At 39.8% G+C, this 26,470-nt stretch overlaps 1 protein-coding gene across 3 annotated transcripts in view; it reads right to left on the minus strand.

Moving 5' to 3' along the window:
* AFF4 (ALF transcription elongation factor 4) overlaps nucleotides 1–26,470 on the minus strand; it is a 92,074-nt gene that overhangs the window by 39,909 nt on the left and 25,695 nt on the right. For 2 of the 3 annotated variants that reach the window (XM_056124266.1, XM_056124267.1), the window contains 3 exons: nucleotides 20,586–21,380; nucleotides 17,088–17,132; nucleotides 12,883–12,969 (listed from right to left, as the gene is read on the minus strand). In XM_056124266.1, the coding sequence (XP_055980241.1) occupies nucleotides 12,883–12,969; nucleotides 17,088–17,132; nucleotides 20,586–21,380 (927 nt within the window). The remainder of the gene's footprint in view (nucleotides 1–12,882; nucleotides 12,970–17,087; nucleotides 17,133–20,585; nucleotides 21,381–26,470) is intronic. The other variant, XM_056124268.1, reaches the window with a different exon arrangement.

A 26,470-nucleotide genomic window follows, 5' to 3' on the forward strand; every position in this document is an offset into this window, starting at 1 on the left:
CACTTTTTAATAAGTTTAACACTAAGGAGGAGTGGCTGAAAAAATAACATAATAAAGGCTTTTGTTGTTGTTTTTAAAATGAAACAGATTCAAGATGTATAACTCAATGCCCTAATTTCAACTTCCCCATCAGCCACTCACTAACGGCTTTGACTTTTAGACTTTTGTTGTTGTTGTTGTTGTTGTTGTTGTTTGGGTCACACCCGGCAATGCACAGGGGTTACTCCTGGCTCTGCACTAAGGAATTACTCCTGGCAGTGCCTAGGGGACCATATGGGATGCTGAGAATAGAACCAGGGTCAGCCGCGTACAAGGCAAACACCCTACCCGCTGAGCTATCACTCCAGCCCCTCTTTTAGACCTGTTAGTGGGTACAAGTCCCCTCTGTTGTGCTCCCTATCTTCCCAGGACCTTCTGGCATTTCTCCCTATGCTTTGCCTTCAAACCCCAGTTGATATCATCTTTATGAATATTATTTCCAAATTCTAGAAGTCTCGAAACATACTTTTTCTGTCTTCTAATTGACCAAGTTAATAATAGTGAATACACAAGGAAAGCAAGTACCTATTAAAGCTTCCCATAATATTTTAAACTATAAACTTGCAGTGTTGCAAGGCTTCAGGGTTTGATCTTGGGACCTTGAACATGTAAGACATGCACCCATGACCATCTCCTAGACCCCCACCAGACCCTTCTTAGTTCCATCACATTTCCTGTTCCTTTTTATACCAATGCCTCAAAAAGGAAATATTTATTTTGTATGTTCAGTGTCTCCAGCATGTTTTTATTCCAATATAATGAGTTGCTCTCAGCTTTCTACGCAGAGTTCATTTTATCAATAAGGACTACACAAAAACATAGTAACAACAAAGATGAAAGAGTGAGAAAAGCCCCTCCACACATACCCGAGTGGTAGAATTTTTAAAAACTTAATATACACATAACTGGATTATTAACGCAGAAAAAAGAGGAAGAGAAAGCACATTAAAGGGAACAATTCCATTTTCCCTAAATGTGATAAAAAAAAAAGAAGCCTGAAGTTCTAAGAAACTTACAAAGAAAAAGAAAAAAATCCAAGCACAAAAATGGTAAGACATCTACACCAAGACAAACCAAAAGTCTGATGTCAGCTGTAGGCTCAGGGATAGTGACTTGCATGGGTGAAAATTTACGTTTCAATCCCTAACACCACAACACTCCAAAACTGTACAATTAGAGCTGCACATCTATATAAAGCCAATTAATTTATCACAAAGGAACCAAGAATATACATTAGGGAAAGGGCAATCTCTTTAACAAATGGTAATGGGGAAACTGGCAGTCACTTGGGAAATATGCAATTGGATTACTTTCTTACATCACACACAAAAATTAGTTGAAAAATGAGTTAAAGACCTGACCAGAAAAACACCTAGAATAAAACATTGGTAACAGTAAGCTCCCTGACATAGTTCTCGGTCATGATTTTTGGAATGACACTAAAAGCAGATACAACAAAAGCAGAAATCGACTAGCTGGACTATCAAACTACAAAGCACTTACAGAGCAAAGGAAACTTCCTAACAAAATTAATGGCAACTTAACAAAAGAGAGAAATATTTGCAAAATTTAATTCTGATGAGGCTAATATCCAACATAGATTCAATCAATTCAGTGGCAGGAAACTAAACAGGGGTCTCAGAGATAGTACAGTGAGTAGGTGAGGCACTTGCATGTGGCTTAACGGGGTTCAATCCCCAGTATCCCTTATGGTTTCCTGAGCAACCCTAGTAATGATTCCTGGTAGCCTGAGAAATGTCAGGTATGGCCCCCAAACAAAAACAAGTGGGAAAAAAAGAGCAGTAGAACTGAACAGACATCTTTCCAAAGAGTACCAACAGAAAGCAGCTCAACATTCACTTATCATCGGAGAAACTGGAATCAAAACCACAGTGAGGTATCACCTTCACTGGTCAGAATGTCTGCTAGGAAAAAGAGACAAAATAGTACACGTGGAAAGGATATGGAGAAGAGCAACACTGTGCTGTTGGTCAAATGGTAAACTGATTTTCGCCCCCAGTATGGGATATAGCACACAGGTTTTACAAAAAATTAAAAATAAGAGGGCTGGGAGATAGCCTTCCTGAGCTCTGCTGTGAGTGGCTTGCGGCCAATAACTGCCTAAAGAACAATACTGAATTGCATATTTGAAAGTTGTTATAGGAGTAAACCTTCCAAGTTTCTCACAATGGAAAAGAAAATATTTTGCAACTATGTAGGGGACAGAGAGATCATTAACTTGGTTTATTGAAGTGATCATTATCAAACCATAATATTGTGTATCTGAAACTAGTTATGTCTATGTCAATTATACCCCTAACCCCAAATAACTGTTAGATAAGAAAAAGTCTGGGAATGAAGAGATAGCTTGATAGAATGAGCACATGCGTTGCATTCAGGAGGTATAGATTCAAACACTGGCATCACATGGGTCCTAAGTAATACCAGGAGCAACCCTGAGCTCAGGGCAGACACCAACATGTCTGTTTAAAAACAAAGGAGAGCAATAGTACAGCGGGTAGGGTGCCTGCCTTTCAAGTGACTGACCCGGGTTTGATACCTGGCATCCCAAATAGTCTCTGAGCCTGCCAGGGACTATAATAAGCCAAATATAAAATGCAACAATAAAATTTAAGGGATTTGCACAGCGGGTAGGGCGTTTGCCTTGCACGCAGCCAACATGGCCGACCCGAGTTCGATTCCTCCGCCCCTCTCGGAGAGCCTGGCAAGCTACTGAGAGTATCTTGCCCGCTCGGCAGAGCCTGGCAAGCTCCCCGTGATGTATTCGATATGCCAGACACAGTAACAACAAAGTCTCCAATGGAGACGTTACTGGGCCCGCTCGAGCAAATTGATGATCAACGGGAGGGCAATTTATAATGAGGCAGAATAATAATCAAGGTCAGGGAAAAAGCTCAAGGACTGTAAAGCATATGCAGATCAAATTTGATGATACCTGGCTCCACATGACTCCCAGAGGACCACCAGGAGGAACCCACAGCATTCAGCTGGTGTAGTCTGTGAGCAATCTTAAAAAACATTAGGGCTGACAATCTGGGGAATATAAAGTAACAAAATAGGAGACTAATACCCAAGAATAGCCGAGATAAGTACCAGGAGGTTCACCCCATGGCTTGGAGGCCAGCTGCACATGCTAGGAGAAAAGGCAGCTCGGATAGAGAAGGGAACACCAAGTAAAAGGTGTTGGGAGGATCCTCCCAGGATGGGAGATGCATGCTGAAAGTAGACTATAGACTGAACATGATTGCCACTCAATGCCTCTTTTGCAAACCACAGCACCCAAAAGGAGAGATCTCTGGGAATGCCCTGCAACAGAGGCAGGGTGGGATGGGGGGGGTGGGGGGGGTGGGAGGGATACTGGGATCATTGGTGGTGGAGAATGGGCACTGGTGGAGGGATGGGTACTCGATCATTGTATAACTGAAACCCAAGCACAGAAATTTGTTAAGTCTACAATTGTACCTCATGATGTTTCACTAATAAAAATTAAAAAAAAAATTAGGGCTGAAAGCATTCAATAGTGTGGAAAAGAAGCTTCACATGTTGTAGCCTGATGGTCGTCTGGGCACCACTATGAAAAACTCCTGAGGACAGTACTGGAAGTGACCCCTACTCACCAACAGGTTTGGCTTTGTCCTCTTCTTACTGCCCCCCCCATCCCATTACTGAAAAAGCAGATGACAGATTTAAACTCAACAATATCACATAAATACTAATGGCTTAAATACCTGAATTAAAAAGTATCAAATAGGGACTGGAGCATTTGCCTTGCACATGGTCGACCCAATCCCATATGGTCCCGAGTATCGCCAGGAGTAATTCCTGAGTGCAAAGCCAAGAGTAACCCCTGTGCATCGCCAGGTGTGACCCAAAAAGCAAAAATAAAAATTGAATAAATAAATAAAAGATATCAAATAGGATTTAAAAACAAAACAGACCAGATTCACTAAGAATCTGCTACCCTGAAAGGTTTTCACTTAGATTTGAACGAACAATAACATCTACAAAAAACACCTAGGGATTTTGTCACATCTAAATCTGCTCTACCAGGAATACTGAAAGCCTCATATGAAAAACTAGACAAACGTAAAAACCACCTATAAGAAATAAAATTTAAATATAAAATAAATATAAAAACAGATTCACTGTCACTGTCCTCCCGTTGTTTATCGATTTTCTTGAGCGGGCCCAGTAATGTCTCCATTGTGAGACTTTGTTGTTACTGTGTTTTGTCATATCTAATATGTCACGGGTAGCTTGCCAGGCTTTTCCATGTTGGCGAGATACTCTCGATAGCTTGCTGGGCTCTCCGAGAGGGGTGGAGGAATTGAACTCGGGTCAGCCATATTGGCTGCATGCAAGGCAAACGCCCTATCCGCTGTACTATCGCTCCAGACCATAAAAACAGATTAAAAGAGAATATAAAGTATACAAATACTATACAATTAAAAGAAGTTTACAGTAATATTATCACCAAAGAAAATTCTTTAACAAAAAGCATCAATTCATAATGATAAAAAACCCAACACATCAAGAGTCAATAATGATCCTAAATATTTGAGTACCTAAAAACAGATCTTAAAAAAAGTACAGCGTGGGGCTGGAGCAATAGCACAGCGGGTAGGATGTTTACCTTGCACACAGCCTACCCGGGTTCAATTCCCAGCATCCCATATAGTCCCCTGAGCACCGCCAGGAGTAATTCCTGAGTGCAAAGCCAGGAGTAACAACCCCTGTGCACCACTGGGTGTGACCCCAAAAAAAAGAGCAAAAAAAAAAAAAAAAGTAAAGAGACAAGAAATAATCAAAATCAAACACTCAAATTTAAAATTGAGATTAACTCTCAATAAATGAAAGCGTAAACAGAAATTATGAGACTACAATACTACTGAGTAAACTTTACACTATCTAGGGCTGTAAAGAACAGCACAAAACGAAACAATGAAACATGAATTTACTTGAACTGAATAAAAAATGAAATTAACAGTATTAAAAGTCCTTACTACAGAATGGTGAGGGGACAGGGATATAGTTCAGGGTAGAGCGTTTCGCTTATATATGGCATATGTAAAGTCCAAGGTTCCAACATCAGCACCATTAAAAAGGCAGAAAGAAGGAAAGTCTTCAATCAATGACCTTAATATTGTCCTTAAGGATCTTTTTAAAAGGGCCAGGGAAATAGTGTAGCAAGTAGGGTACTTGTCTTGCATATGCCTGGCCCAGGTTCAATCCCTGGCACATCATTCAGTCCCCCAAGCACTGCTATGACTGATCCCTGTGGGTGCAGAACCAGTAAGCCCCCAAATACTGCCAGTGTACAGCACAGCCCGAAAACAAATGAAAGGATTTTTTTAGAAAAGAAGAGCAAATTAAGTCAAAAGAAAGCAGACCAAAAAAGGTACTAACGATCATAGTGGAAATCAATACCAAAAAAAGAAGAAAAACACCATCCATCAAACTTCCACCTTCAAAACATAGTAAAAACCAAGAAACCATACGTGGGGAGATGACTCAAGGCAAAAAGAACCCATTTTGTAAGAACGAGACTGTGAGTTCAATTCCTGGCCCATCCACCATGCACTGAATACAGGCTCAGCCATTATTTGGGTGCTTGGTCACTGTAACCAACATGCAATATCTGGTCGACCATAACAGGTATATCAGCAGGTATGTGCAAGGATCACACTAAAAACCAGAGTACAACGGTAAGGAGTGTGACCTCCTAGTAAGCACATGTATTAACACCTGGTTAACAATGCAAACAGAATATTCACAAGCAACCCTGATTAAAAAATGCAACCACAGCAAACACTGCAACAAAAGTGTAAAAGGGGCTAGAGTGATAGTAAAGCAAGTAAGGTGTTTGCTTTGCACGCAGTCAAGCCAGGTTCAATCCTCAGCATCTCATGTGGTCTCTAAGCACTGCCAGGAGTAATTCCTCAGTGCAGAAGCAAAAGTAACCTCTGAGCACTGCCAGGTGTGGCCCAAAACCCAAAAAAGAAAAAAGTGCTATCCTACTATTACACTACTGTAGCTGAGCGTGCAAGCACAGTCAAGTGTCTGTGTGATCCCTGGTCAAACTGGTCAAAGATAGCAACAACAATGAGAAAAGGGAAGGACAAAAGTAAAAGACACCACAGGCAAGAGGAAAAAGAGAAGAAAACTTAAACAAAGAGCAGGGATATTGGGGGGGAGGGGTGCGATAAAAGGAGGGAGATATGGCACAGTAGGAGAGCACACAACCCTGGGTTCAATCCCCAGTACTAATAAAGCAAAACAAAAATTGCCATACAAAGTAAGTTTAACATACAAGGGACTTCACTAATCCTTTTTTTAATTGAATCACAGTGGTTAATTCTAAAAAAAAAAAAAAAACCCACACATTTGAGGAAGAACTAATATAAATTCTACACAAAATATTCATAAAATATATGAGGGCATTATGTCCCAGCTTATTCTATAAAGCCAGCATTATTCTAGTGCCGAAAGCAGGTGAAGTTTTTTCTTTTAGAGGTGGAGGTAGAGGAAGGTAGAGGGCCATACCCAGAAGGGATTACTCCTGGCAGTGCTGGGGGATGATATAAAATGCTGGGGATCAAACCTAGGTTGGCAGCAATGCAAGGTGAACACCTTATCCACTGGCCAAATTTTTTCTTAAATCTGGCCTCAAGCAGGAAAGATTTAAGAAAAAGTTAGCCAATATCCTTCAGAAATATACACACATTCTTTAAAACTACAACTATACAAAGTAAGTCAGGGCTCAAAGGGCTGAGCACAATTTTGCAAGCAGGAACCCTGGGATCAATTTCCTGACACAACATGGTCTTCTCTAGGCACTATCAGGAATGACCCTGGGCACTGCACCCAGAGAGTAGCCCTCAAACCACAAAAAGTGTGGCACCAGAACATGACCAAAAAAAAAAAGTTTTCAGAAATAACTTCAAATACCACATAAAACTAGACAAGGCAAAATGAGTACATGGAGTTAGTTCCACAATCGCCCAAGTGTGATCCCTGGGGTACAGCACTGCCATCTGGGATTCCCAGCACCACAACAACTCATTTTATCTCTGAACCAAATATGTGCAAGCATCACAACCAAACTGTGAGAACCACAAATAAAGGTATGAGCCCCAGTGAGCATATGTCCACTGTACCAAATGTGGCCCCTAGTGAGTAAAACAATCATGTTTGTGTAACTCCTGATCATTGCAATAACAAAATGTGTGTGTGTGTGTGTATGTGGGGGGGAGATACTATATTAAAAACATACAAACATTCCTTTAATTTATGGTGCATTGTCCACTCTGGAGATTTGCCCACATCTCAACCTGAGATGTGTATTCTATTTTGCTCCTCTGGTGAAACCTGTGGGCTCTCAAATAAATTATTTTTCTTTTTTCCTCTAATTTCTCATTTTGGGGTTACACAATGTGGCACCAAGGGACTCTTCCTGGCTTGGTGCTCAGGGTGACTCTTGGAGGAGCTTTGAAGACTTAGTGCTAGGGATCAAAGCACTACTCCAGCCCTTTGAATTATCTCCCTGACCCCCCAAATCATTTTTAATCCAGGGTCAAAGCAATAGTATAGGGGATAGGGCATTTGCCTCACACACAGTTGACCCAGGTTGAATCCCTGCCACCCTATATGGTCCCCATCAGGTGTGGCTCCAAATCAAAAGCATTGTAGTACTGTCCTCCCGTTGTTCATCGATTTGCTTGAGTGAGCCCAGTAACGTCTCCATTTTGAGACTTGTTGTTACTGTGTTTGGCATATCGAATACGTCATGGGTAGCCTGCCAGGCTTTGCCGTGTGGGCAAGATACTCTTGGTAGCTTGCCGGGCTCTCCGAGAGGGGCGGGGGAATCGAACCCGGCTCGGCTGGGCTGGCTGCATGCAAGGCAAATGCCCTACTGCTGTGCTAAATCAAAAGAATAATTATTTATTTGTTTATTGGGCCATACCCAGTGATGCTCAGGGTTTACTCCTGGCTCTACACTGAGGAATCACTCCAAGGGGCGCAACCATATGGGATGCCAGGGAACAAACCCAGGTCAGTCACATGCAAAGCAAGCACTTTACCTGCTGGACTATCTTTCCAGCCCAGTCCCAACAAAATGGTTTTTAATCCAAATGAAATTCAGGGAAATAAACAAGTGACAATTAAACCCCAAAATTGCCAAGGAAGTGACAAATACCTCAAAAGTAAATGCCAGATATTGGTCAAAAAGATAGAAATCAAAACCCTCTTGAAGGCCAATTGAATGGCTCAACAATGGAACATAAGCCTTCAATGTTGGTTCAGTCTGCAGTGCCCACCCTCAAGACCCCTACTTTATTTACTCGGGCACATGACGACTTTAAATACTCGAGCACATGAAGTCAGAGAGACAGTAGGGGGTTCAAGGCACATGTCCTATATAAGACCCTCAGATTCAATCCCTGGCACCACATGGTCCTGTAAGCATCACCAGTTACACCAGTTCAGTTCAGTTACTGAACACCACTTGGGTGGCTTGAGTAATCCCCAGTACTGTTGGAACCCCTCCACACCCCCATCCTCAGGGCCCTGAATTGATCCACTGACCTGGTTGGCCAAGAATTGCCAAGAGGGGCCTTGGTCTCTTGAGCACTGCCTGAAAACCCTACTACCCCCAATAAATAAATGTAAAGAGATTTTATTAGAAAGAGAAGAAAAGTAACTCCATGTGGGGAGGAAATTAGTATAGGACTAAATTCACAGATAGATTAAAATTATAGGGTTCCCCAAGCACCACCAGCAATGATCCCTGAGCACAGAGCCTGTGTGTAAGCCCTATGCACAGCTGGGTGCAGCCCAAAATACTGGTCCCCCCACCCCAAATAAATAAACTTCTAAACAGATTAAAGAAAAAAAATTCAAATTATCAACATAGCAAGGAGGAGGCATAAGTGCCGCTACAGATTCTACAAGCATTAAAGAGACCGAATATATCAACAAATTTGACTGCTTAGATGAAACAAGCAATTACCAAAATTGGCACATGAAGGAACAGAAGTTATAAATAGCTCTACATTTACTAGGGAAATTAAATTTATAACTACTTTCCAATAAATACTACACCCAGATGGTATCAGTGCTAAATCATATTAAACATTTAAGAAAACTTAAAACTAATAATTCCATGATTTTAGAAAACAGACATAAAGTGAAGATTTCCTGTTCCTTCTAAGAAGCAAGCTTAACTACTTTCATATCAAAGCTAAAGATATTAGAAAATAACTAAAAGCACCAACCAAACCTGCTACCAAAACTCCCCAAAAGCGAAAGACCTGAACACTTCAAAAAGAATGTCATGAAAAGAGGTTCAATGTCATTTTATTAATCAAAAAATTCCAAGTCATGGACCCAAATAAGATATGCCTCATCAAATGGATAAAACAAAATTGACTAACAATACCAAATGTAGTCAAAGACTTAATGCTGAGGTGTTGGAAGTGGGGCAACGTACAGGTGTGGTACAATCACTGAAAAAGTTTTCAATTTAGTATGTAAATTTAAAAGTCTTCAAAAATGACCCTAAAGTGCTAAGTGCTAATTTTTGTCATTTGAGCCAAGAGAAAACTAAATTCCACAGAAAGACATGTAAGTGAATACTGTTTTATACATTACTATTATTTTCATGGGTGAGTGCTAGGAAGTGAACCTGAGACCTGACATATTCAAGGCAGGTGCTCTATCACTGAACTACATCCCTGGCCCAGGATAATTTCTTTTTTAAGAGTTCAAATCAGAAATAGAAAATTTATTATGAATTATTATAAACAGGTAACTAAATTTTGGCATTTTCATATAACAGTACGCTACTAAGGAATAAAAGAGGGAACAAAGTACAGTATGTAAGTTCAATAGCATGGAAGAATTCCAAAAGCATAAGCTGAGCAAATATATAAAAGTAAACATACAACACATATATTCCAATTGTATGAACTTCTAGAAAAGGAAAAACTTATTATAACATAAAACAAATCAGTAACTGTGTAGGAAGGAGTGAGGTAGACTGCAAAGAAACTCTAGGGAACTTTAGGAGGGGCTGGAATGACATAATTATTGATTAGGGTGACGGTTACACAGGTAATATGAAAACTTGAAATGGAATTAGATATATGTATGCTTTCTATATTTTATAAAAAAGTTGATTTGAAAAGTAAAATAGCAGAGCAGGGAGATGACTCAAAGGGCTGGAGTACATGCCTTGCATGTAGATTCGGTTCAATCCTTAGCAACTCATGATACCCCAACCCCATCCTCACCCCCACCCAAGCACTACTGGAAGTGGCTCCCAGAAAATTATTTCCTTGTTGGAGGTTGCTTCCCAAGCGCTGCTCAGGGGGTTCAGGGGTTACTCCTGGCAATATTTAGCCAATCAGCTTGGTGGCTGAATACCAGGGCCCAAGGATGCAGTGCTACCTGCCTCTACAGAGTCAAAGACTCTGTAGTGACTCTGTAGTGGTGGTGCCTGGTAATCTCCAAGATCACACCCAGCAATGCCTGGGGGCCCCCAGGGTTAAAACTGGTGATGCTCTGGAGGCTATGAGGTACCTAGTCGGGTATATACCTAATACTCATCCTAAGTGCTGTACTATCTCCTCTCCCCTACTCCATTTTTTCCTTTTTGGGTCACACCCGGCGATCCTCAGGGGTTATTCCTGGCTTTGCACTCAGGAATTACTCCTGGGGGTACTCAGGGGACCATATGGGATGCTGGGAATCGAACACAGCTCGGCTACACGCAAGGCAAATGCCCTACCCACTGTGCTATCACTCCAGTCCCCTACTCCAATTCTTTTAATAAATGAAAAGTAAAACGAAAAAAAAAAAGATACACATACAAGCACAGTTATCTCTCTAACTCACATCATTCACAAAAATAATAGGAGCCTGCAAGTGTATGGTCACAAGTTCAAATTCTGATATCCTATGTATGCTACTCATAGTATAATGTAGGGCAGCTGTTGTTTGAGCCTGGCAACTATGCTATCAAAAGAGGGTGTGATTCCCTCTAAGCTCCCCAATGAAAAATACATGCATACAGATCAGGAAGTGTGACCTTCGAAGATCAGAGAGATAAAACAGTGGATAAGGTATTTGCCTTATGCACAGCAAACGCTGTTCATTCCGTAACATCACATATGATCCTCTGAGCACCACCAGGAGTGATCCCTGAGCAAGTCAGGAATAAGCACCGGTATAATCCCAAAACAAAAAAGGAAGCAGATTTATAAGTAACATATGGATCCCTACTGAGGATGTACCGCAAATGTAACCTGCCAGCCTGAATGAAGTATTGCTACTAAAGAAGCACAAACCTGTTAGCACTACAGCCAAAAGTATACACGCACCACAGTCAGATGTGTGTGTGTGAGAGACCCCAACATCCCAACATTAACAACAAAAGGAAAGGAGAGTGGGGGATAAAGCAAATTTTATTAAAAAAAAATCTGGGCAGACCAAAAATAAAATAAAATTGCGATCAATGTTAAAAGAAAAAATAGGAGTGTATGAAAAGACTCTTGGGAAGAAATAGTCTTTAACAAGACATTAAAAAGTAAAATCTTATAAGAGGAAAGAAATCTATAAACTCTCTGAAAGAAAAAAAAGACTACCAAAATTAAAATCCTTAAGCCATAAAAAATTTTTTTGGTGGAAGACAGAATCCAAGTGACAAAGGAAACAGACAAATTCATATACATAAAAATTAAATGGGTAAGAAATATAGCAAGCTTCATTAGCATTGAGACATATTATCATTTCTCATCAGAGAATTGAAATACCAAATTATGGAACTGTGTGAGAAATAGTAAGCAATCCAAGAGGCAGTTAGTACTAACTGGCACAATTATTGGGGAGGGAAATTTCAGTATTAACCATATACACTTAAGGTCTTATAAGAAAGCACGAATAAAGTTATCCACTACAGAAATGTGTATAGAAATGGAAACTGTAATACCAAAGGGAAAGAGTTAAATAACCTATCTTCAAGGCCAGGGATATGGCTCAACAGTAAAGTATATGCTTTGCAAGTGTGAAGTTCTGGGTTTGAATCTGGCATCACAAAACCAAATAAATAAAAGAGAAACCCTATCTTGATATTATAGACACAGATAATGCTATCAAGCTATATCAAATATAGAAATATTGCTATAACTTATTAAAATACAGAATAATGCACAAAACAAATGAAAAACAAATTCATCATAACTACATATATATATAAATGACTGCATATGAAATGACTTGGAAAGCTTGTGTGAAAACGGATTTGGTAAGGCAGAGGAAGCAAAATTAGAACAGTTTTTAGGGGGGCTTGTCAAACTAGTATGAGAATACTCTGTATTACTTGTGTACATATAAGTCAATGATTAAAAAATCTGTTCATTTTAGATGCATTTGCAAATGTTGCCTAAGAAACTTTTCTCCACAGAACTTAGGTGTGATTGCTATGTCCTTTGGGAAGAAATATCTCAGAGAACTGTTTACAAAGTGCTTAGAACTCTGGTCTAGAATACCAGTAAGACTTTGCAACAAATATAGATGGTTTCTAATTTCAAATCTCTTCCAATTGCTACCTTAAAGTTTTTTAAAGTATCTCTTAATTCAAGTTAACAATTGTTATCTTGTGTTTACTTTAACAGTTATTAGTATCTGAAGTTATCATCTATTTATTCACTTGTTATCTCCCACTAAAATGGGAATGGCGAGACAGTTTTCAATTCATATGATTTTAGTCAAGCCATTGAGAGCTTTCTCTTACAGAATCAAAGACACATTGTATTTACTTACCTTAGTTGGAAAAGGAAATTTGGAAGGTTCTGTTTTGCATGGTGTATGAATAGCCGTTAGAGGGGGAGGCCATGAATGCGTCATCTCCTGAAATGTAATTATTACAATTTGTTTTCAACCAGGTCAAGGATAAAAATTACACAGCTAAAAACCAGATTTATATTATAAATGCTGGTTTTATGATTGCTCCTCCAAAAGTATACATTTAATCCTAAGTATTAATCAAGCACAACTGTGTGCAAGACACTACAGGGTACGTAAGAAGAAGATATATAATATAAACTCCCTGGCTTCAAGGAGCTTAGAGTTAAAATTAGGAGACCTGTGAAGAGTTTCTGAGATAAGCCTGTAATCAAATACAAGGCACATAGTAAAATACTATTAAGGAAGAGCTTTTGTGGGAGTGAGAGATCAGATTAAACAGGAAGAAAAGCAGGTAACATTTATTGTGATCTTCTAATGGCTCAGATACTTGCTAAGTGTTTTACATGTCTGTTACTCATTTAGTACTCATAATGACATTATGAGGTAGATACCATTATTATCCACTCTGTAGGATGAAACTGAAGTAGTTATTTATTCAAAGTCTTAGTAATGGACAGAAAATTTCATTCCAGGAAGTCTGGCTACAAATTCCATTCACAGATAGGGACTATTTTGGTCAGGTGGAAGAATCAGAAGAGAGATTAAAAAAGAAAAAAAAGGAGGGAAAAAAATGCACATGAGGAGGACAGACAAGCAAGGTCTTACAGGAGATTTCATTCAATACCTTCTAAAATATTAAGCAGAGTGTACAAGTGGAAATTTGGATAGTATCACAATGCATGCATGTAAGAGGAGCAGGAAAAGAGAAGTATCAAACTTAGGAAATAAGAAGGGAGGAACTGTTTTGATTCTGGAAATTGGTTCAAAGAAAATCAAAGTAAAACTGTGGAAACAGAAAAAAAATTAAAGGTGATAATTTGCTCTGAGTAATTTACCCTGTACGTATGTCCACACAGTTATGCTAAGATAGATATGGAGGGATTCACAGTTTAAAACTTAAGACCACCCAGTATCAAACAAAGCAGGAGTAATAAATTAACAGCCATCTATTTAATGGAATACCAAGAAGATAGTAAAGTGAGAAATGTACTGGTATGAAATGATGTCCACAGTATATTAAGTGACAAACACAAATCATCCTATGTCCCAAAATGTCAGCTCAAAGAAAATAACAAATGTTATTATTATTACCACCATATTCCCAGTGCTTGACACATATAAAGTGCTCAATTAGAACATCTGGAATAAATCAGTATTTTTCATGAACACATATTACTTTCAGATTAAAAATGTTTTTCTTCAAGTTTTAGAAAAAGTATGACTACAAATACCAATAAACTTGAAGAGAATGGGGAAGGAAGAAGGAGACAAATAATAAGACAGAGATAGGTAGAGGTCTTAGGTACTTTGGTGTTTATAAAGATATAGTAACTTTATACAGCAAAACCATAAACATTAACACTACGGTGACCCTTTTATCTAAACTACAATTAAAAAAAAAGGAAGAAAATGGAAAAGAAACTTGACGAGAACACAGACCTAAAGTTCCTTGTACATTGTACACAGGGATGGGGAAAGGAAATAGAAACTCATTAACTTTTTGGACTATTTCCAGAAAGGTTTTCAGTGTTTACCTTCAATATGAAAATACTCTTAACTTTTTAAAAAGTCTATTTAACATTTTATCATCAGATAAAATGCAACTCCCAAGGCTATGTGTCTAGCCCTGTTATATAAAATTAACAGTTAATGTAGAAGAAATAGATATAAGAAAGTATCATGTATATTTCAGAATTTAGGAGGAAAAATAAGCTCCATAGACTTTTTAATATAAATGGCAACCAAAAGAGTCAAAGAAAAAAGATGACACTATTGACTGATAATACAAAAAGAAGGACCTCACTGGGGTTCAGAAATAACAAAAGTATATATAACTATAGAAAAAGGAGAAACACACTCCGTAACAGTTACCTTAAAAAGAGAGAAATGTGTGGCTGAAGAAAACGTAAGCAATCACTTAGCAGTGGGAGATGTTAAAACTAGCAAGTGGGAGGTCTATTAGTCTGGATATTATTTTTCTTATGGCCCTGAGAAAGTCTCTAAAAATTTCTCAGTAGGAAATATGATTATGAAGACAAGGGAATAAATTTTGCTAGCAATAAAAAAGAAATCTGTTAGCAATAAAGAAGGCAGATGAGCAAAGAGATGGCTGTATGAAGACTACACACTGCAATTAACTAACGCTCAAAGGGGCAGAAATGGAAATAAAGGAGTAGATGTTTTCCAAGACTACACATAGGTTTATGATTTGGGGCTGGACAGAGAAGGGGATGTTCCTGCCTTGCACATGGCATACCCAAGTTCAATCCCTGACACTACATATGGCCTCTTGAGTACCTCTAGTAGTGATCCCTGAGCACCAATGAGTATGGCCGAAAACAGGAAAAATAAAAAAGAAAAGAAAAGAAAAGAAAAAAACATGGGGCCAGGGAGATAGCTCAAAGGGCTAAAGTATATACTATGTGCTGAGGCCTGGTTTGATCCCTGATATCACGATACCCAAAGCACTGAATAGGAGTAGACCCGTAGCACTGTCAGTGTAGTACAAATCCAAAACAAAAAAATTAAGGGATGATTAGGAGTCTTCCTACTAAAAGGGAGAGTGGAAGTATACTATCAAAAGGACTAATAGACATATTCTGAGTGTGACAAAGTAGGGAGAAATCCAGAGACCCAGCTAGACATTTAAACGTATTAAGACATTTCAACCAAAACCCAAAGGAAACCAGAAGGACAGAGATTAAAGAGCTACTTAGGGGGTCGGAGCGATAGTACAATAGGGAGGGTGTTTGCCTTGCACGTGGCTGACGCAGGTTCAATCCCCGGCATCCCATATGGCCCCCAAGTACCACCAGGAGTAATTCCTGAGCGCAAAGCCAGGAGTAAGCCCTAAGCATCACTGGGTGTGACCCCCCAAACAAACAAACAAACAAACAAAAGAACTACTGAACAGCAAAGCTCTAATAAAGGAGGAAAGTGAAAGACAGAACAAGAAGAGGGAAGTCTAGAAATGCACTCATTCTTATGGAGTAAAATACAAGGGTTTCCAAAAGCCTGAGAAGGAGGGATTCAAAAAGATGGATGGAAAATTAAAACAATGAATCAAATCAACAAGTGAAAGAAAGAATGTTTTCATGATGAAAAAAATAAAATTTAGGGGCTGAGAATATGACTCAAAGGGCTAGATTACATAGGCCTGGCAATCAAGAGGCCATTAAATTTGACTCCTCAAACACAAAGGTCTTTGAGCACTGCCACGATATCCCTCTCCCAAATTTTGAAGAATACAAAACTTAAATAAAACACTTATACATGTAGAAAATCAGGTTCAGCAGAACAGCAGAGTAACAGAGTTAAGAGATTGTACCATGTTAAAGAAAGGTATAAGAGGGAATAAAGTAGAAGCAGCAAATGTTCCTAGAGTATCCACAGTAAAAGGCAAGTATACAAAAATAAGTTCAAGAACTTACACAAAAGAACTTACAAGTACTATAAAACTGATTATATTTCTCTACTGAATCAAAGCAATCACTATCACTCATGATAATTTACTGAACTTTCACTGGTTCCAACAGACATCAGTTTCCTATCTCAAAGGAGGATTGTCCTTTTTGGTCATGTATCAGTTTTAAACACATTTCATTAAGTGAGCACTTAAAATGTACTACTTTCGGAGGATTTTGCCAGTAAGATGTATTATAAGGCAAAATTTTCACTCACTGCCAAAATATAAAGTTTTTTACACTTTATATTTATTTAGATTTTATTTTAAGTCTATTGAGGTCTACTGTTTAACCTGAAAAAGTATGCAGTTGTAGTTTCCTCTCCTTTTCAAGGCAAGCTATTAGGACAAACTTGTTTAATTTAAAAATAAAAAACTTAGAAAAGAAAAATACCCCAGCTCTTTGAGGGAACACAGTTAACAAATGAGTGAATAAGAACTTAGATATAAAAATAAGCACGATAAACTATTTTTATGAACATACTCAAATCACACATGTTAATCTGTTACTTTATATACATTGTTAAATATGTAAAGTAAAAGACGGTAGCATAAAATCATAACTTGAGACTGAAAATATTTAAAAAAAAAATCTTACTTTAAGAATTTCATCCACACAGCTCACATCACCAGAAGCAGATGCCTTAAGAGGAAAAAAAACAAATTAAATTTGGAGCAATTTATTATTAAATGTAAAGGATCATTTGTTTAACAATTTAATAGTATTAGGAATGAAATATAGTTAAGGAGTTAATTATAATCTTACCACCACTATAAATTTAAATACTAATTAGAATCATTAGATTAATTTCTTTAACAATTTTTCAAGCTTTAAAATATTTATCATCGGGGCCAGAGCAATAGCACAGGGGGTAGTGCATTTGCTTTGCACGCAAATGATCAGGGTTTAACCCCCAGCATCCCATATGGTTCCCCAGGTACCACTGGGAGTAATTCGTGAGTGAAGAGCCAGGTGTAACCCCTGAGCATTGTCGGGTGTGATCCAAAAATCCAAATAAATGAATAAAGGTTAAAGAAAATTATCAAATTTTATAAATTGAAAAATTTCATACCCTTCTCATCTAATTTGCCTTTTGCTTTAATTGGAAAAAAAGGTTTTGGGCCCAAGGAATAGTATAGTGGGTAAGGCATTTGCCTTGCATGCAGCTAACTTGGTTCAATTCCTGGTACCCCATATGGTCCTGAGTCCCACATGAGTGATCCCTGAGCACAGAGCCAGGAGCAAACCTGAGCACTGCCAAGTGCGGTGTTATTTGAAGACAGCAAATTATTACTCTACTGTTCTCTTGAGATGAATAATTAGATGACAAATAACACAAACAACAACTTTTCCAAGGTCCCAAGATTTTTAAATATTCTCAAAATAGAATTATATCTATCCCTGACCATACCCCTCACACACCATTTTAAGCTATGACCTATGATTTTCAGCTACATTACTTATTCGATATGCCAGACACAGTAACAACAAAGTCTCCAATGGAGACGTTACTGGGCCCGCTCGAACAAATCGACGATCAACGGGAGGGCCTTTACCTTACCTTACCTTTACTTAGAGTTACATTAGTTTTACAAGTTTTTTACTTTTATGACTAGGGATGGCTGATATATTTTTTTTTTTTTTGCTTTTTGAGTCACACCCGGCGATGCACAGGAGTTACTCCTGGTTCATGCTGTCAGGAATTACTCCTGGCAGTGCTCGGGGGACCATATGGGATGCTGGGAATCGAACCTCGGTCGGCTGCGTGCAAGGCAAACGCCCTACCCACTGTGCTATTGCTCCAGCCCCTGGCTGATATTCTTGTGGCTCTGGGTTAGATCCTTGGCACTGCAAGTATATCCCTTCCTGAGCACTCAAGCACCAATGAGAATGGACCTCATAATCATTTAAAAAGCAAGATTTTCACTGCAGAAACTATAGCACTGTAGCACTATCCTCCTGTTGTTCATCAATTTTGCTCAAGCGGGCACCAGTAATGTCTCCATTGTGAGACTTCTTGTTACTGTTTTTGGCATATTGAGTACGCCACAGGTAGCTTGCCAGGCTCTGCTGTGCGGGCGGGATACTCTTGGTAGTTTCGCAGGAACTATATTGCTCGAGCGGGCCCAGTGACGTCTCCATTGGAGACTTTGTTGTTACTGTGTCTGGCATATCCAATACTCTCGGTAGCTTGCCGGGCTCTCCGAGAGGGGCGGAGGAATAGAACTTGGGTCGGCCATGTTGGCCGCTTGTAAGGCGAACGCCCTACCCGCTGTGCTATCGCTCCAGCCCCTGTAGTTTGAAATTTACAGTATTTATTATTGTCAGTATATACTATGTCAATATATGATAGCTCAGAATAATTGAAGAAGTAAAATAGCTGATATTTCTTTTTGTTTTGTTTTGGTGCCACTCCCAGTAGTGATCACAACTAGTGCAGTAGGTAGGGCGCTTGCCTTGCACATGGCCCATCAGGGTTCAATTCCCAGCACCACATATAGTCGTTCACCCAAGCCCTGCCAAGAGTGATCCCTGAGCACAGAGACAGGAGTAAGTTGTGATCACTACTGGGAGTGGCACCAAAACAAAACAAAAAGAAATATCAGCTATTTTACTTCTTCAGTTATTCTGAGCTATCATATATTGACATAGTATATACTGACAATAGAAAATACTGTAAATTTCAAACTACAGGGCAGCTGTCTCAAACTTTTTTTTTTTTTTTTGCTTTTTGGGTCACACCTAGAGATGCACAGGGGTTACTCCTGGCTCTGCACTCAGGAGTTACTCCTGGCGGTGCTCAGGGGACCATATGAGATGCTGGGAATCGAACCCGGGTCGGCCGCGTTCAAGGCAAATGCCCTACCCACTGTGCTATATCTCTCCAGCCCAGCTGTCTGAAACATTTAAGTGTAAACAAAGAAAAAGAAATCATGGCATCCAAATCATACTTAGTACTGTCTCCATTGTCAGGAGAAAATCCAACCTTTAACACAGTGAAGCATAGTCCACACTGATTCACGAGCATCACTATGAGAATAGAAGTTAGTTTAAATTTTTTTGTTTGTTTTTGGCTTTTTGGGTCAGACATGGTGATGCACAGGGGTTACTCCTGGCTTTGCACTCAGAAATTACTCCTGATGGTGCTCAGGGGACCATATGGGAAGCTGAGAATCGATCCCGGGTCAGCCATATGCAAGGCAAACGCCCTACCCGCTGTGCTACAACTCCAGTCCCACTTTTAAATTTTATTTATTCTTTTGTTTTAGGGCCATTTCCAGTTGTGCTCAGAGCTTACTCCCCAATCTATGATCAAAGGATCTGATGTGGTGCTGGAGATCAAACCAAGGTTGGTCACATGAAAGGCAAGGACCTTACTGTTACACTAGTAGTCTCTCTGGCCCGAGAAGTTAATTTTTTAAAAAATTGAACAAACATTTTTCCATAAAATCAGGAGAGGAAATCTAATGTACTAATAGATCATGCCTTTAATCTGTAACTGACTTGTTAAAGTTTTAAGAAAGTTAATGAATAGGGGTTGGCGCAACAGCACAGCAGGTAGGGAGTTTGCCTTGCACATGGCCAACCCGGGTCCGATTCCCAGCATCCCATATGGTCCCCTGAGCACTGCCAGGAGTAATTCCTGAGTGCAAACCCGGGAGTAACCCCTGTGCATCGCTGGGTGTGACCCAAAAAGCCCAAAAAAAAAGTTAATGAATAAAAATACTGGCTCTAAGGAATCAAGTTGAGAGTAAATCAGACATCCTTTTTAAATCTTTTCAGCAAGATAAGAGGTAGCTCCAAGGGCTATATTACAGACTTAGAATGTTCAAAGTCTAGAGTTTGATCCCATGATCTCACGAAGTCCAGAATTCAATCCCATGATCTCACATGCCCATCCCACCCTTCATCTGCCACATCAGCCAGTGTGACCTAGGACCTCCAAGCACTGCTGGAGAGCCACCCTCCTCTGCTCCCTCCCCCCCAAAAAAAAACCTTTTACATTCCTTAACAGGCAAAAAGAACAGTTTAAGGTTAGCCACAACTTCATGGTAAATTGCTTCAGAGTAACAAAGTTCTAAATGCATGACTTACATCCAGTGGCTGGGAAGGTATTTTCAATTTGGTAAGATGTGCTTTGCTGCTGGGCTTTAGTTCAGTCATACTGTTTCCATGGGGTTGGCTGCTGTAGTGCTCAGAGGACAGCTTTGGTTCCATGGACTCTTGTCCGTCCATGGGCCGCACATAGGCAGTGGGTTTCTGTAACATTGAACCGGACTTTGACATCAATGAAGGTGGGAAAGACTGATTTGAATGCTGTCCACTTGAAAAAGGTACACGGGAAGGAGAATCCCAGTTTGCATCAGGGTCCCGAGGTGATTTGGAACGCTGATGTTCCTTGCTATGGTGATCATTCCCATGAGACCTGGAATGACTGGAGCTTAATGAAGAAACAGCCTGAGGTTTCCCAGGGCTAGAAGAGCGTGATTTGGAGTGTTCTGATCCATGTTGGCCTTTTTTCCGGCTACTACTCCCACTACTGCTGTATGAGTCACGGTCATGTCTCTGACTACTACTGTTAGTACCACCACTGCTACTTGCACTGGTCCGCTGGCTACTGTGTCCACTCTGTAAGCCTGAGGACCGTTTCTGAGACTGAGAAGTGCTTGGTGCAGGTCCTACTGGAGTCCATTTACTACTCTGATGAGAACTCCCATGTCTCTGATCAAAGAAATTTGGGTTCGATTTTTCATCTGTTGTCGGTGGTACTGTAGGCTTGGGAATTGCAACAAGCTTTGGTATAGATCTGTCTCCTATAAAATCCTTCATTTCATCGTAGTTTCCAAGCATACTCTGAATACGACTTGACAGCTTATCTTCTTTGCTAGTCTATAAAAGATAAAATAATACAATTAGTATAACTAAATAAAAAGCCACTTACAAAATGACTTTCTAAAACATTAGATATAAAAGGGCTTTTAAAAGACAATCTTCATATCTTAAGTTAAAATTTTAGATTTGCGGCTGGAGTGATAGCACAGCAGGTAGGGCATTTGCCTTGCACGCGGCTGACCCGGGTTCGATTCCCAGCATCCCATATGGTCCCCTGAGCACCGCCAGGAGTAATTCCTCAGTGCGGAGCCAGAAGTAACCCCTGTGCATTGCCAGGTGTGACCCAAAAAGAAAAAAGAAAAAGAAAAAAAGAAACATATCTCAGTGCCAGAGCGATAGAACAGAAAGCAGGGCATTTTCCTTGCACATGGACAACCTGGGTTCGATCCCCGGCATCCCATATGGTTCTCTCCTAAGCACTGCCAGCAGTAATTCCTGAGTGCAGAGCCAGGAATAACCACTGAGCATTGTTGGGTGAGACCCAGCAACAAAAAAAATGCAAAAAAAAAAAGAGTTTAATAGCTATTATTTTTTATAGCACCCCCCAAAAAAGGACTGAAAAGGAAAAACATGTTTAAGCACAAATATTCAGGGGCTGGAGAGATAGCACAGCGGGAAGGGCGTTTGCCTTGCACGCAGCCAACCCGGGTTCGATTCCCGGCATTCCATATGGTCCCCTGAGCACCGCCGGGAGTAACTCCTGAGTGCAGAGCCAGGAGTAACCCCTGTGCATCACCAAGTGTAACCCAAAAAGCAAAAACTAAATAAATAAATAAATAATAAAAAAATAAACACAAATATTCAACAGACCAATGAAATATATATAAAGGAGTCTGGAAGAGGGAAATAGCCAAATTTCATTTATGAATGAAACTACTGGAATAGCAAGCAGTAGAAGCTTTTTGGAGTGCGAAATATGTACTGTCTTTATGTCAGTTTTTGGTCAGCAGATTAGTCAACACACATACAGACAAGCTAGAAAAACATATTCTTTATAACTCAATGTTACAGAAGAAGAAATATAAAGTTAGTGAAAAAGTAATACCTACTGACTTGAAAGAAATTTCAATTCTATTATTTTGACCCTCCAAGTCATAAAGATTCCAACAACAAATTAAGCATGAAAAATCTACTATTGGGACTAGAGAAGTAATAACAGAGTTTAAGGTGCTTGCCATGCACTCGCCCAACTAAGGTTCAATCTTCAGCATCCCATATGGTTCCTGAAGCACCACCAGGAGTGATTCCTGAGTGTAGAGTGTAGAGCCAGGAGTGACCCCTAAGCATTGCCAGGTATAATCCAAAAACTTAAAAAAAGCACACACACCATAATATATTAAATCCCGATTATTCACTCTAACCAATAAATGCTCCAAATCTTGATTTTAATGTTATATATACTTTTTAACTTTCTAAAAAATATTCTTGGTAGTGCCTGAACAATAGTAAAGCAGGAAGGGCACTTGATGCGATCCAGGTTTGATCCCCAGTACCACAGATGGTCCCCAGAACCTGCCAGCTATAATCCCTGAATACTGTCCAGTGTGGCCCTAAATAAATATTAAAATAAAATGAAAATTATTCTTGAGGGCCAGGTGTGTGATTCAAATGGCAGAGTTTGATCCCTGTCACCACACAGTGCCCCAAGCACTAAGTACTGACACCCCAAGATAAATAAAATAAAAAAGAATTATTCTTAGATAAGAAGATCCATGCATGATGTCTCAGGGGATGGAGCGATAGCATATCAGGTAGGCCTTGCACATGGCTGACCTAGGTTAGATTCCCAGTATCCCATAGGGTCCCCCGAGCACTGCCAGGAGTAATTCCTAAGTGCAGAGCCAGCAGTAACCCCTGTGCATCACCGAGTGTGACCCAAAAGGCAAAAAACAAAAACAAACAAAAAAACAACATTTTTGGGCTGGAGCAATAGCACAGTGGGTAGGGCGTTTGCCTTGCGTGCAGTCGACCCGGGTTCGATTCCCAGCATCCCATATGGTCCCCTGAGCATCGCCAGGGGTAATTCCTGAGTGCAGAGCCAGGAAGATTGACCCCTGTGCATAGCTGGGTTTGATCCAAAAAGGAAAAAATAAAAAAGATCCATGATGTCTAGAAGCTTTATGACTTTTTGATATTTGTATTCGTAGACATGGAGAAAAAATGTTTACAATTCTGTTTAAAAAGACATAAAGAATGAATCATCACGGTTTTGTGGTTGACGTGAATAAATAAATAAATGAAAATCAGTCTGGGTCCTATTAAAGAAGAGGCAAAATATACAGCAACTTGTAGACAACATGAAGACCAGAAAATCAATAGGATTTGTTACCATGTATATACAAAATAAATGATATGAAGTGAAGAACCCACACCAAACTTTTTTCAAAATTCCTAATCTCAAATCCAAAAATTTGTATTATATTCCTATGTCAAATTACTGCTTTTTAATTAGAAAATCTTCATGATCTCTAACTGATATTTATAGATCTCTTAAATGGTTTTTACAAACACCAACTTTATGGAGAAAACTTAGAATATCTAATATTTTATCAGAGGGGCTAACAGAGGTACAGCAGGTAGGGTAACTGCCTTGCACATGGATGACCTGGGTTATATCCCTGGCATCTCAAGTGATCCTCCTAGCACTGCCAGAAATTATTATTGAATGCTGAGCCAGGAGTAACCCGTGAGCATTACTGGGTGTGGCTCAAAACACAAAAATTTCATCAAAGGGGAGGGGGAGGCAGAGGGAAAGAGAGAGAGGCGAGAAAGAGAGAGAAGTGCTTGCCAAAGAGGTAGGGGAGGGGCAGGAGGGAAACTGGGGACACTGGTGGTGGGAAATGTACACTGGTGAAGGGACTGTGGTGCAACATTATATGACTGACATGAATAACTTTGTAACTGTATCTCACTGTGATTCAATTAAAAAAATTTAAAAAGAATTCTTCATTTTTTTCATTTCATCATCCTGTTATTCGTCGATTGCCTCGAGCAGGCCCCAGTAACGTCTCTTTCATCCTAGCCCTGAGATTATATTCAAGGCTATTTAGGAGAATGAGACCCATCATTGTTACTGGTATTTGGCATATTTGGTACGCCACGGGGAGTTTGCCAGACTCTGCCCTGTGGGCAGGCTACATTTGATAGCCTGCAAGTTTGTCCAAAGTAGGAATGAGATAATAAGATGTCATAAAAAAAAGTTCTGATAAGTTCCGGGATCTGGATTTTATAGTCTCTGAGTCTTGGCCGCTGATGGGATTACACGGCGCCAGGGGGCCAGGTGGTGGGTGTGACCCCCGCCTACTGGAATTTGGAGGATCTGGGTGGAAGATGCTCGACTCCAATTCGAGTAGGCTTGGAGGTCTCGGCCGAGACCTCCAAAAAGAATTCTTAATGTTAAAAAAAATGTCATCAGAAAAATGTCTAACACACTAACTCTATAAGCCAAGAATGGTAATCACCACCACAATACATAGCATTTTAGCTATTATGCACAGAAAAGAACAGCTCAAATGAAATTAGATCGATATCTATGGTCACTGTACAAACATTAATTATCCAAAGTGCCATCATTTCAAGTATTTTATAATCCCAAACCAAGAATAGCTGTAGTCAGAGTCAGCGAGATGAACTAAATGGTTGGAGTGCACACTTTGCATGCACTAGACCCTGATTATGACCTCCATCACTTTGGGTCTGCTCTCAGAAACACTAACTACAACCCTGGTGATGGCCAAGCACTACACATCACCAGGCCTGAGCAATGTACTATTAAGCCAGCACAGCTGGGCTGAATGTTTGTAGGCATGGATGGGTTCCTGGGTCAGCAAAGTCTCTTCCAGCAAAACAAAACCACACAAAAACAATGGTCATGGGCTGGAGCGATAATGCAGCGGGTAGGGCATTTGCCTTGCATGCAGCTGACCCAGGTTCGATTCCCAGCATCCCATATGGTCCCCCGAGCACCACGCAGGAGTCATTCCTGAGTGCAGAGAGCCAGGAGTAACCACTGTGCATCGTCGGGTGTGACCCAAAAAGCAAAAAAAAAAAAAAAAAAGAGGTCACTAAAATACTGCCACTGTCTCAACTCACTGAGTATCTCTAACAAAATATTTTCACCTAAATCCAGTATTACATATTAAGCACTAAGCACATAAGAGAGAAAATCTGAGATTTTAGTAGAATAGGGAAAAGACTAGATAATGAAAAAGGTATTTATTCTGATTTGCATATTAAAAGTAACTGAAACAAAACTAAGATGATGATAAGAAATAGGTAGTAAAAAATATACTGAATAATTTGAGTAACAGTATACCAAGGCTGGACATGTAGCTCAGTGTATAAATCACATGCTTTGCAAATGAAGGATTGGGTTTGAGCTTTGGCAAAAACAAAATATATCCAAAGAACCTAAGAAACAGAAGGTGCTACATACTGACTCAAAAAATTTTAACTTCACTGAAGGTTTGAAAGGTAAATTTCTGCTCAGGTAGGGCCAGGAATTTAGAGAGTAATGGCTGAGCTGACCTGGATCATTTATCAACCTTATTTCAATCGTGTCCCCCTTTTGGCACTTTTTCCCTTCCAATGCACAGCCCCTTGCCCACACCTGACCCTCTAGTCTTGTGTCTTGGTCCTCCATTTTCTTGATTTTTAATCTGTAGTCCCATTGGAATATCCACTAAGCAGATGGCTCCTAAGTTGAGAAACTGATCGAGGTCATTTTTCCATGAACACAGGACAGCCAGGGAGTAGGGGTCAGGAGTGACTTTAAAGCATCATTCTTCAACCTTCCTACACCTGGGTGCCTGGCCTGCATGCAGGTTCATGTTATAACCAAGCAGGTTATAAACAAGATGGCAGAACAGAGGTTTTCAACCTATTTTTTTTTTTTTGGTTTTGTTTTGTTTGTACCTGACCATGCTCAGGGATTACTCCTGGCTCTGTGTTCAGGAATTACTCCTAGCTGTGCTCAGGGAACCTTACAGGATGTCACAGATTGAATTCAGGTCAGCTGTGTGCAAGGCAAATGCCCTAACTGCTGTAGTATCTCTAAAGCCCGGTTTTCAACCTTTCTATACCTGCAG

This window comes from Sorex fumeus, unplaced genomic scaffold (genome assembly GCF_029834395.1).
Source record: "Sorex fumeus unplaced genomic scaffold, SorFum_2.1 ptg000051l, whole genome shotgun sequence".
Taxonomy (NCBI): Eukaryota; Metazoa; Chordata; class Mammalia; order Eulipotyphla; family Soricidae; genus Sorex; species Sorex fumeus.